The sequence below is a fragment of the Globicephala melas genome, chromosome 1 (assembly GCF_963455315.2).
Source record: "Globicephala melas chromosome 1, mGloMel1.2, whole genome shotgun sequence".
Lineage (NCBI taxonomy): Eukaryota > Metazoa > Chordata > Mammalia > Artiodactyla > Delphinidae > Globicephala > Globicephala melas.
This window is the reverse complement of record NC_083314.1, coordinates 168,692,453-168,706,385: the sequence shown is the minus strand read 5'-3', so window position 1 is coordinate 168,706,385 and position 13,933 is coordinate 168,692,453. Positions and strand designations below refer to the sequence as shown.

The following is a 13,933-nucleotide window of genomic DNA, read 5'->3' as shown; positions in this document are numbered from 1 at the left end:
AGTTTCACATTCCTTTGTGATGGTTGCTCTTTAAGACTTTGTTACCTCGTTTTTCTTTGTTTTGTTGTCCATTCCTTAGTTTGATAAAAATTGTATCAGACTAATTCAGCATTTCTTTGTTTTCATTAATATACCCTTTACTCTGACATTCTTTTTTTTTTCCTGACATTCTTAACTATGAAAAATCACTAACACTCTGGTCGAGTACAGCAGTTCAACTTCATTGCAGGTACTTTGCTACGTCCAAAATTATAGAGCAGTAATTGTAATGTTCTGCTAGCTTCTGAATTTTAGTCCATGCCTTACAGCTAGGATCGTAAGCGTTGTATGTTATAAACCTTGGAAATTTAGGATATTTTATTTCTCTATTGGATACTTTTGAGAGTTAATTCAGGAAAAGGATTAATTTACAGTAGATCAGAGATCATAAACTTGCTTGCACTTGTTATACCACTCAAGTGCCATTTGAGACATTATTTCAGTGTTTGAATTCAGTATTGTCTTCCTTATAGGTCATGATCCTGTTCATTGTAATCTGATCAAAGAACAAGTCCTTATATCTAATATGTGTTTATTTTGTATTCACTGCTTTTGACAGGAAGCATATTGAATCTTTAAAAGTTTGTTCTTTTACAGTCCTAAGATTCTGCTGTCTCCTTTTTTTCTTTTTAAGTGCAACCGTGAAAATTTTCCATCATGCCCTGGACTCCTTACTAACATAGCTGTTTCTCACATTGCATTTTCTTGTTAATTTATAACCTTTACATTTCAGCTGACTGCATGCATTATTAACAGCTTGTATGTAATTAATAAAAGGTTATATTTATTGCCTTTGTATTTTTGATCTTTTATCTTTAAATGGCTTGATTCCCTGTCACTTCCCCAGTTGCAGTTAAGCTCCCCTAACTCGTCAACTTTATTTTACTGGGTTCTGTTGTCCTGTTTCTTAACTATTTTCTCTAAGAAATAAACTAGCTTGATCCTGGCTATGGCTAGAGCGACTTTCTATTAATAAAACAGGTAGTTCTTTGATCTTAATCTTGTTGTCTATCACTTGACATAACACATTCCAATTTGTTTGATATTTACCTAGGTAAAAAATATTACCAGTTCTTTTTTACATTTTTTAAATGGCTACGTGCTCTATAGCAATATGTAGTACATACCTTATTCTCAGCTTCCCACGAAGATATAAAAGTCAAGTATAAATATCTTCAATCATCTGACTTGAAAAGTGTCTATTCTACATTTTCACCTAATTGCCTTTTGAACTTCATACATTTATGAAACTCAAAACTCTTATACTTAACTATTGGCCTTTCTCAGTCTGCTCCAGACATTGACCAAGTGTCCACCATATGCTGAGGTAAAGTGCCATGAATTTAAGGGGATATGCAGAAGAAGAAGCACAAGACACAGACTTTACCTTCAAAGAACATATAGTACGGTTGGGGAGCAAGAACGATGCATTAATTTTAACAAGAATATGAAGAAAGAAGTTCATGACTTAGTAGACTATCATTTTAATATAAACCAGCCCTGAGTTTAAAAATTTATCAGCTTTAAAAATCTAATAGTAATAGAAAGTACCCATATCAAGGACTGAATACAACTAATACATTTTATGAAACCATTTTAAAAACTACAAGGTATTCAGTTATCAGATACTTTAAAATAACTTATATATATTCAAAAGTAAAAGAACAAGGTGAAAATTACAGCAAAGGACTGGACATTATAAAAAAGAATCAAATGGAAGTTCTAGAATTTAAAAATACAATATCTGAAATTATGAACTCAATAGATGAATTTAACAGAGTAGACAATGATGAGAAAGTATTAGTGAACATGAAGATAGGTCAGAAGGAAGTAGCTAATGGAAGCACAGAGAGATAAAAAGACAAATCCAGCAAAAAAAAACAAACCACAGAAAAGAGTGCAAGACATGTGGGGCACAATAAAAAAAGTTTGACATGTGTATAACTGGAATCCCAGAATAAGAGGAGAAAATGGAATTGAAGCTATAGCTAGATAATTGCCAAGAATTTTCCAAACTGATGAGAGATAACAAGCCATGGAGTCAAGCATTACAAAACCCGAGCAGGACAAATAAAACTATACCTGTATACATCATAGTCAGATTGCTGAATACCAGAGGTAGAATCTTAAGAGTGGCAGAGAGAAAGAAAGCTCTTCAAGGTAAAAGCAATAAGACTGAGCACTGATTCTTAACAGAAACAGTGAATCCAGAAGACAGTGTTATGAGATCTTCAAAGAGTTAAAAGAAAATGAATTAGAATTCTGTAAGCCATGAAATTCTCTCCCAAAGTGAAAGCAAACACATCCAAATATTTTATTTTTGCCTCAAGATGTGACATTTATATTTACAGCCCTGGATCCGTATACTTGTTGACCAGTCAGCTTTCTCTTACTGCCTCTTCTGTGAGCCTCTAAAATTCACGGTTCAATTTATAATTTCAGGTAGTTGTAACAAGTCAAATTCCAAGATGTCAGATCTCCTTTCTTTGATTTTGAGAAAAGGCAAAGTCTCTTCTTTATTTCAGTATCTATAAGATAGGATAATATCTACCCATCCTATGTCCCATGGCTGCTCTGAAAATCAGTTCTCTTAACATATGTTCACCAAGTTTTTCAACTGAAAATTACTATAAGAATGTAATGATTAATATATTAGTTTTTTATTTATGAATTTTAAATGGTAAAAGCAAAATAGACATTTTCAAATAAACAAAAACTGAACATTCATCTCAGCAGACTCACACTAAACAAAATACTAAAAGTAGTTTTTCAGGCAGAAGGAAAATGATTTCAGATGAACACCCAGAGGTGCAGGAAGGAAGGGAAAGCAAAGAGTAGTATAAATATAAAATATAAATGAATACTGTCTGTATAGAACAGTAGTGTCTTCTGGGATTTAAAATATATGTCCAGGGACTTCTCTGGTGGCACAGTGGTTAAGAATCTACCTGCCAGTGCAGGGGACATGGGTTCAATCCCTGGTCTGGGAAGATATCACATGCCACAGAGCAACTAAGTCCATACGCCACAACTACTGAGCCTGCACTCTAGAGCCCACAAGCCGCAAGTACTGAGCCCGTGTAGCGCCCGTGTGCTGCAACTGCTGAAGCCCGCGTGCCTAGAGCCCGTGCTCCACAACAAGAGAAACGGCCACAATGAGAAGCCTGAGCACCACAACGAAGAGTAGCCCCTGCTCACCGCAACTAGAGAAAGTCTGTGCACAGCAATGAAGACCCAATGCAGTCCAAAAAAAAAAAAGTCAAATTAATACACAAAACAATAGTAGCATGTGAGACAGGAGGGAAATCAAATACAGTTAGAGTGTTCTAAGGTCCTTGCATTATCCTGGAAGTGGTAAAAGTTATAATTAAGCTTTAGTAAGTCAAGGAAACAAAGTCTAGCAAAAGAATGTGTGATACTATGATCCAGCAATCCCACTACTGGGCATATACCCAGAGAAAACCATAATTCAAAAAGACACATGCACCCCAATGTTCATTGCAGCACTATTTACAATAGCCAGGTTATGGAAGCAACCTAAATGCCCATCGACAGATGAATGGATAAAGAAGATGTGGTACATATATAAAATGGAATATTACTTAGCCATAAAAAGGAACGAAATTGGGTCATTTGTTGAGATGTGGTTGGATCTAGAGACTGTCATACAGTGAATAAGTCAGAAAGAGAAAACAGATATCGTATATTAAGGCATATATGTGGAACCTAGAAAAATGGTACAGATGAACTGGTTTGCAGAGCAGAAATTGAGACACAGATGTAGAGAACAAATGTATGGACACCAAGGGGTGAAAGCTGCAGGGGTGTGGGGATAGTGGTGTGATGAACTGGGCGATTGGAATTGACATGTATACACTGATGTGTATAAAATGATGACTAATAAGAACTTGCTGTATAAAAAAATAAATAAAATTCAAAAATTATATGAAAAAAATGTATGATACACAAGTAGAGGGGGAAATGAATAATAATTAAAAAAAACCTTAATCCAAAAGAAGGCAAGAAAGAAGAAGAGAACACAGAACAGGAGGGCAAATAGAAAACAAACGTATGATGGCAGTTCTAAACCAAAGTTTGTAGTCATTACGTTAAATGTAAATGATTCAAATACTCCAAGTAGAAAACAGAGTTTCCTAACTGCATTAAAAATGTGTTGCTTATGTACAAGAAGGAATTCTTTCTCCCTCCCTCCCTCCCTCCCTCCTACATTTGAAATACACACCAATAGATAAATAGACAGACAGATAGGCTGACCGACCCAGGAAAGTTGAATGTAAAATGGTGTAAATACTAACCAAAAGAAAGTTGGCAAAACTATGCTGACATTGCACAAAGCAGACTTTGAGGAAAGAATCATTGCAAGAGATAATGAAACATGTTTCAGACTGATTTAAAAAGATGAACCTACCAGGAAAATAAAATAATTCTAAATTTGTGTAACCAAATAACTACCCTCAAAATATATAAACCAGATTGACAGAGCTAAAAGAGAAATAAACTAATCCACAATCTCGGTGGGAGATTTTAACTTACTCCCTTAGTAACTTAGAATCTGCCAAAAAGAAAAATTCAGTGAGAATACAGAAGAATTGAATAATACAATGAAAGAATTAATCTCATTGATATATAACTTTAATCTCATTGTGCCCCACAACTGCAGAATATACCCTTGTTTTTCAAATGCACATGGAACACAAAATTGACTGTAAAGCTGAGCCATAAAGCAAATCTGAAAAATTTTCCAAAAAATGGAAATTGACATGTCCCCTGCATTGGCAGGCGGATTCTTAACCACTGTGCCACCAGGGAAGCCCTATGCTTATAAATTTGAAAACACTGTTGCATAAATTTATAGAAAGTACAGTGTAAGAAAATTGTTGCAAGAACGGATTCAAGATGTGAATCATCTTATATCTATAATTAAAAACCATCTCACAAAGATGGCTTCACTCTTCTAAGCATTTGGGAAAGATGTAACATCAGTCTTGCATATACTCTTCCAGGAAACAGAAAAGAGGAAATACTTTCCAACTTGCTTTTTGAGGTCAAACCACACAAAAACATCAAAAGAAAGTAACTTTCAGGCCAGTCTCTCTGAAACATAGATGTAAAAGTCTAAAACAAAATATGCCAAATCCAGCAATATGAGAAAAGATAATGCACATAACCAAGTTGAGTTTAATTCAAGAATGGAAGGTTGTTTGGACATTCAAAAATCTATTCGAATTATCACAGTAATAGAATAAAAAAAATTAAATAAAAGAAAAATTCCGCATTTCAATTGATGCGGAAAAAGTGCTTGATAAAATTTAATGCTTATGATTAAGATGTTTATTTTTTAAAAATTTGCGAAAAAGATACAGCAAGAAATTTCCTTAATCTGACAGAATCTACAGAAAAGTTACAGCAAGCACCATAATAGGGGAGTAGTGAAAGATTTCCTCTTGAGATTGAGAACTGAAGAAGGATGCTTACTGTCAGCACTTCTATTTAGCATTGTACTGGAGGTCTTGGCCAGTATAATAGACAAGAAAAAGCTATAATGCTATAATGAAAAAAGAAAAAGCTATAATGAAAGCTATGAGACTTATAAAAGAAGGGGTAAGTTTGTCATTATTCTTAATATAATTGTACATGTAGAAAACCTAAAATAATCTACTGATGAACCATAAGAATAAAAAAAGTGAATTAGCAGGGTGGTTGCATATGGCTATTATAAAAATCAATTGTATTTGTGCATGTTAGCAAGAAACAATAGAAAATGTGATAAAAATATTTATACAATAAAAAATGTCAAATATTTAGGAATAAATGTAACAAAAATGGGCAAGGCCTCTACATAGAAAACAAAAGAAATTGAAATTTCTTTCAATTTCATAAAATAAAAAGAAAAATTTAGAAGAAATAAATGATATTCATAGATTGGGAGACTCAAAATTATAAAGATGCCAGTTTTCAAGTTGGGGTTGTGTTGAATCTATAGATTATTCCAAAGTCCAACAGCATGTGCGTGTGTGTGTGTAAATTAACATGCTAATTGTACAGTTTATTAGGGAAATGTAAGGAGCCAAGAATAGCCAAGATGATCTTGAAGAAAGATGTGTTTGAAAACTTCCACTACCTGATATCAAGACTTGTTATAAAGGTACAATAGTTAAAACAGTGTGATATTAACAGAAGGGTAGGCAAATAGAACAGTGGAACAGAATATAGAGTCAAGAAAATATCCCTATCTCACACCATACACAATCAGTTCTAAGTGGATTGTAGATATGAATGGTAAATAATATATCTCCTAGAAGATAATGGGGAATAGCTTCATAATTTGGGAGTAGGTAAGGTTTCTTAAGCTGAACACAAAGTACTGATCATAAAAGAAAAAAAAATAAATTGGACTACATTAGGTTTAGTAACTTAACGTTCATCAAAAGTCACCATTAAGCAAGTGAAAAGGGGGAAGGTATGCATAATACATATAACCACAAAGGATTTGCATCTGCATATATAAAAAGACTGCAAGTCAGTACAACAGACAGTCCAAAGGAAAAATGAGCAAACAGCACTTTACAAAAAGAGGATATCCAAAGAGTCAATAAATATGAAAATATGTTAAACCGAATTTGTCATACCCAAGAATGGTTAAAATTAAAGAAACCAACAATACCAAATGTTGTTGAAGATGTGAAGTAACTGGAACATCCATACACTGCTGTTTGCTGTGCTGAACTTGGAAAACTGATCACAGTTTCTACTAAACCTGAACACACACATACCCTATAACCTACATCTCCTTTTAAAAAAATTGAAAAAAAATTTTACTGAGGTATCATTGACATTTATTAGTTTCAGATGTACTACATGGTTTGATATTTGTATACTGTGTGAAATGATGACCACAATAAATCTAGTTAACATCAATCACCACATGTAGATACAAATTTTTTTTCTTGTGATGAGAACTTTTAAGATTTACAACTCTTAGCAACTTTCAGATATGCAGTACAGTATTATTAACTGTAGTCGCCATGCTATACATTACATCATTGTCACTCCATCCATTTTGCCCACCCCCTGCCTGTGGCAACCACAAATCTGTTCTCTATATCTATGAGCTTGTTTGTTTGTCTTTTACGAGTCTACCTATAAGTGAGATCATATGGTATTTGTCTTTCTCTGTTTGACTGACTTGACTTAGCATAATGCCCTCAAGTTTCATCTGTGTTGTTGCAAATGGTAAGATTTCATTCTTTTTTGTAGCTTAATAATATTCCATTGTATGCATGTGATGTGTGTGTGTGTGTGTGTGTGTATGTGTGTATACACACCACATTTTCTTTATCCATTCATTTGTCAGTGGGCACTTAGGTTGTTTCCATATTGGATAAATATCCAGAATTGATATTGCTGGATTACATGGTAGTGCTGTTTTTAATTTTTTGAGGAACCTCCATACTGTTCTCCACAGTGGCTGTACCAATTTACACTCCCATCAACAGTGCCTAAGTGTTCCCTTTTCTTCACATCCTCACCAACACTTGTTATTTCTTGTCTTTTTGATTATGACCATTCTAACAGGTATGAGATATCTCATCCACAACTCCATTTTTGATAGGAATATGAATAGATGCACACCAAGAGATTTGCACAAGAAGCCCCAACTGTAAACAACACAAATGTCATTAACAGTAGAATGGATACGTATTTATTCTATAATCATATAATGAAATGCCAAATAATGACAAAAATGTATTATCTGCCTCACACAACACCGTCAGTGATGTTCCTTAGGGTTCTGTCCTAGGCCCTCTGCTTCTCCTTCATTTCCATGGCTTCAGCGTTCATTTGTGCTTTCAGGACGTACAAATATATTGCCCCAGCCTAGTCTGTTCCAGACTAGAACTCAACTGTCTGTGGACATCGCTGCTTAGGTGTCTTACAGACATCTCAAAGTCAGCATATACTGAACTCATCTCCACATTTCCTGAATCTGCTTCTCCTCTAGGAAGGTACATGTCTCAGCAATGGTACCAGCGTTCACCCTGGGAATCTTTTGTTGATGAGCTTCTCTATACTACTTTCATTCCCCAAAATATCAACTGAGAGTAGGAACCTTTTATGTTTTATTCAGTAGTGAATTTAACGATGCTTGGTACAAAACTTGGCATGCAGTAGGGCCTCCATTTGTATTTTGTTGAATACTTCTATCCTCCTTTTTCCATATTCAGTTTGGTTTCCAAGCTCGGTAGGTTTTTATCTCCTCAGTACTTTATAAAATCCTTGTAATGCCTACAGCCCCTACCTAGCTAAGGCTACCATCTGTTGTCTGGACTACTTTGAAGGGATCAAGGGATGAGTCAGTGGGAGCAGTTTGGAAGAAGAGGTATAAGGTTAGGACATTTATGTTGCTGGTGAAATATCTAATATACAGCATGTAAAACTTTGCCTTTTTCTGTGATGGATCCAACTTTATTCAAAGTTATAACTAATATGGAGTGTCACCTCATGATTTTAACTTTCTTTTATGGCCAAGTACTGTACTCATCAGTGTGAACTCATCTATTCTGGGAGTGGGAGGTGAAGGTGGGTTGAGAGGATAAAAGACAAAAAGGGATAAGGGAGGATCTGTCTTTTTAACGTTAGTTTCATATTCCTTTCTAATGATGTTCCCATCCCCTCTTTGCTAAGGGTCACTAACCTTGACTTTCTAGATATACAGGGTGGCTGCATCCTGCTTCTCTCTGAATTATAACATGTAGTCTTGATCTACTTTGCTAATGAGGCCTCCAATTCAGATTGTAAATTGAACTTTCTAATCTGACCTCTATTTTTCATGTTATTATAAGATAGTGCTATTTTTGGCTTCTTACGAATATTAAGGCAGTGCAAAAACTTCAGGCTTCTCTGCTTGGAGTGGAGTGCTTAGATTGGAGTTTCTTAACACAGTTCATGGATATAAATCCAAATATTTTTACGGGAGCAGGACTTAAAATTGAGGGCAAGAATCTGTCTTGGCAAGATTTTCTTTCCTAGATTTGAAATAATAGGTTTGCCTTTTCTCACCCATTTTTTCCCCCAGTTTAAATATCAACTGTATTGGGCCATGATGTGTTTGTATATGGGGCATTTAGTTATTAACAAATTTTTATAGATACCACTATCTGAAATTATCATGCTTTTTAAAATATTTATCTATAATTTTATCTATAAATTTGTTTGTCTTATCTTTCTCCCCCAAGTAAATAAGCTCCATGAGAGCAGGAACCTTGTCTGTTTCGTCCTCCTGTGTCACAGAAACATTTGACAAATAGTTATTGACTGAAGGAGTAATGCTTCTACTTGGGGCTTGGGTGGTTTTTCTTCTTAGAGTATTTCCATTTTTCTTTCAGCATTGGAGAGGGGTCTCTTGAAAACACTGCAGAAACTGGATGAATATCTGAATTCTCCCCTCCCCGATGAAATTGATGAGAATAGTATGGAGGACATTAAGTTTTCCACACGTAAATTTCTGGATGGCAATGAAATGACACTAGCTGATTGCAACCTGCTGCCCAAACTGCACATTGTCAAGGTAGGCCTGCAGGATGTGGGGCACTATTACACCTAGTATCTGTTTACTAAGGCAGCACTTCCTCTGTGTAAAACTTGGCTGATCTTCTGACACGCACTATTTAGCACCCCCCAAATAGTGTAACTTAATGTTGTTCAGGCAATAGTTGAAACACCCTAGGGTTGATTAAATGGAAAATTATGTCTTAAAATCAAGGCATATGAGAAATAGGATTTTTTTTTTCTGCGACTGCATAAAAATTCAAAGATGTAACAGGTAACTTTGAAGTGGTGGCTACACTGACTTATAGCATCAAACTTTGTTCTCTGATCACCTGGCTTTTTCTTTTCAAGGCAGAAAATATTTATTGAGCATTTATTGTGTGAAACACTATGCTGTATAGGATGGTTGTGCAGTAAAGATCAAGATCAAGAAAAACAGAGATCTAGTGTGTGTGTGTTTCAAGTGTTTATCCAGTGATTATACTTGGCTGTTTCTCTGGATGGCCAAGGCAGGCATCTGCGATGACCGTCACACTTCTCAATCTCTGGTGTAGCGTGCAGTCCTTATTTAAAAGTCTAGTTAGAATGAAGGTGACAGACTTCAGGCAGAAGCAGTTTTCAGAGATTCACAGAATTAATTTGCCCTGAAATCAGATATATGTGTGGTTTATAAGACATGGCATATAAATGTTAATTTTTGATCTCTTTGTATTTCAGGTGGTGGCCAAAAAATATCGCAACTTTGATATTCCAAAAGGAATGACCGGCATCTGGAGATACTTAACTAACGCATATAGTAGGGATGAGTTCACCAATACCTGCCCCAGTGATAAGGAGGTTGAAATAGCATATAGTGATGTAGCCAAAAGACTTACCAAATAAAATAACACTTACGAGAGAGATGTCTTCACATCTTCCCCTAAGAACATGCTTTTCCTAACAGACTGCTCCTCTTCCTATAAAATAGAAACTTTATTTTGCACAAACATGCAGTTATTCCAGATTAGGATAAAGGATAGACAAGGTATAGTAGCTATCTTTAAATATATACTCCTAAGCAGTATTATTTGAAAATTCTTTTACCCTGCCTACCTCCCCTACCCCGTATCCTCCTAATTTGGAGACACTCCATAAAAACTTTTCACTTTAAAGGCAGTTTGCCATCTCTCTAGAGCCCTCACCACTGTCTCCATTCACTGTGTACAGATGGCAGAACTTTTGAGGTGCACTGTTTAACTGTTAAAATAGTAACCACAACCTCATCAGGCCCAAACTGGTGCATAATGCACGGTACAAGGAATATTTATGTATTTTTGGAATTTTATAATATTTAGTAAGAGTATATGAAAGGATTGCTACTGTATCAAAATATTGTTTCAATTTAGTCTATCCTGGATATGTACTAAAGGATGTTACCACCAGAGAAGAGAGCCTTCTCCAGAAAGTCACTACAGATATTGCTATGTTGCTTTGTATGTGGATTTTTACTTTTGCCTAAACGCATTTATCCTTCATATCAATTATAATATCTGACACTACGTAGAAGCTAAAAGTCTAGCGGGAGGAACAATATTTGCAAGATCTTCTTCAAGCCTTTTATGCATATAAGAGAAACCAATGGGCACACGATACTCTCTGTCTAAATATGTTACTGGTTATATGTATTTTGCCCAGTGCCATTCATTTGGAACATTATTACTTTCTTCCTTTATTTTAAAAATACTCCTTTTTTTAGGTAGGCCTCGGCCTTGCTGTTTGTAGATCGTTTGAGCAACACTACGTACACTGATATTTAGTTGATTTAGCTGTAGCAGTACAATGGTTAGTAATGTAAAAACTAACCTAAGGAATGTAGTGTGGGTTTGTCAAAATATCAAGTAGAATTTTGTTTCTAAAGCACATTTAATGTGGATAATCTAAAGACTGCATTATCCATCCTATATTAAAAACAAGATAAAACACATAGATTACCACTCCACCCCCATTTACTGTTAGACTTTGGGGAGAGGATGGCTCACTTCTTTTGGACTAAACTATAGTTGTGATGGTGACTACACATTGACTGCAGTTTTGCCTAATCTCAATCATTGCACTTCCTTCAGTTAAATTTTCCTACAGCCACATTGAGGAATAGCAGTCTTCATGTTTGTTTGTTTCTTAAATTGAAGTCCTAAACCAGGAATTGTGTTGTAACAAGGGAGGATGAACTTGGTGAAAATAAAACAAAAGTTTGCTATGTATTTATTCATTAAAAAAAAAAAAAAAGACTTTCTATGTACTACTCCAAAGACTGTGATTGTGACTATAATAATGTTTTGGTAATTTTTATACCTAACCTGTTTAAGAAATGCTATTTCTCATAGGCTGCTTTTGGAAATTTTAAGTATATTGCTTTAAAATGGCAGTGTTTTCTTCCCTATGATATGCTAACGTTTAGTAAGCACTGGCTTTATGGAAGCAGCTTGATTTTTTAATAAGCATTCTGCATTTTTTAAACCTATCAGTGACTAGCTTGGTATAGAAAGATAAGAAAAACTCCATATTGTGTCCATTTGGCTCAGGGAGATTTCTTTGCTTTACCTTTCTTAGAACTCCTTATTGCTGATCAAAAGTTTGGGTACCCACCTTTTTGTAATAAAATGTTGGATGATGATTTATCTTGTTCCAGGAAGAAGCATTATCAGGTTATATATTGAGAAATTCTATAGCAGTAGCTTCCGTGGGTGAATATGTCACCTCTGCACCAATACACAGACAGCCGTCTTCACTTTTCACTTACTTTTACGATAGTGGTAACTTGGCATCAGGTGATATTGAATCTTGCCTCATAGCTTAAAGCATGGAAAAGATTCAAGAGAAGTGGGGGTGTCTATTTCAAGTGAACAGTGGACTAAGTGGTACAGAGTAGAAGGCTAATGAGGAAAGAGCTACAGTCCTCAAAAAGGATGAAAAAGCACATTCTGAAACTCAGTTGTGAAGTGTTTTCCACTTTCGATATTTATTCTCTTCTTCTTCTCCTTTTTAAAAATCTATCCCCTGATTGTACTTGGCTGTCTCTCTGGATGTCCAAGGAAGGCAAGGTCTATCTGTTATAATTTTGATGAAGGCGGAATTATTTTTCTGTTGAAAGACAAATCTTATTACTTTATCAGGGAAATTAGATGAGGTTGAGATTGGCAAATGAACGAAAGCTACTAAGAAAGATGATCCTAGAATATGCTTTTTACCCCATCTTACATTTGTGGAAAGATCATAGCTTCATGTCTTGGGAGATTTGGGACACGAAAGTTTTCATGGAAGTTCATGTGGTATGTGGGTTGACACAGTAGAAATTATGTTATTATTTCTACAACTACTGAATCATTTTCCCCTTCATTTAAACCCCTTTTGTTCCATTTAAACAAGATTAGACTCTGAATGGAAGATCTTACTAATTTCCAAGGGATTCTGAGAAATTTTTGTGTTCAACATTTGGAAAGCTGTCTACTGTTTCAGTTGATGTAACTTCCTTTTTTAAAAAATGTAGATGCAGATTTTCTATACAGTTCTGTTATTTTCTTTTACTAGGATTGTTGACTTTAGTGATAAAATTCATATAAGATTTTATTTCTTGGTAACTTTGGTTTATACAGCTACCTTTATTATTATTATTTTTTAATACAACTGTCTTTAAACCCTTGAGCAATCTGTATACAATGAAGAGGTTTCTGACATTTATTCTTACACTCAGTTGATTGAATTTAGGCATATTTACTTCTGGTGTTTTGAATCTCTCCAGAGTTGCATGTAGATAGCTTTTGTTTCTGTGCATTTAAAATACCCATTTAGAAAATATCTTCATGGTAAAAATGAGAAGAAATAGAAATGTATTTTTTCATGAACATTTTGATACACATTTCAAGTTTGTTGATTAACCAATTTCTTACACTGGTTATAATCAGTATTTGATTCAAAGAGAGGGAAGCATTCATTATTGTTATAATATATGGTTTTTTTTATTCCATCCTTTACAAATTACTAAGGCTGGGGCTCAAAATTATATTTTTATCATGGAAAAAAATTTCAAATCCCCCAAATCATAATGTTGAACAGAATTGGAGTATTTTCTTTAAATTAGTTGAAAAGGAAAATGAAAGCTTATAGAATGCTTGTATTTTCTTTTCTGTCTCTGGAACCAGTATATTGCTGGCAGCTATTGTATTAAAAAATAAAGTATATTTTCACTATCATAAAAGGTTCTTTTTTACCCCCTCATGAAAATAAATAACAATTTGGGGTAAAAGTGTTTTATTTGAGACTACTTTTTTTTCATGAGTGGCGATTC

General features: G+C 34.7%; 1 protein-coding gene across 1 annotated transcript in view; it reads left to right on the top strand.

The window, feature by feature from the left end:
• Positions 1 to 11,879, top strand: part of CLIC4 (chloride intracellular channel 4) — an 83,251-nt gene extending 71,372 nt beyond the window's left edge. Inside the window, exons 5-6 of the mRNA XM_030874250.3 lie at positions 9,447 to 9,628; positions 10,327 to 11,879. Coding sequence (XP_030730110.1) covers positions 9,447 to 9,628; positions 10,327 to 10,491 — 347 coding nt within the window. The 3' untranslated portion in view covers positions 10,492 to 11,879. The remainder of the gene's footprint in view (positions 1 to 9,446; positions 9,629 to 10,326) is intronic.
• Positions 11,880 to 13,933: the final 2,054 nt, after the last annotated feature.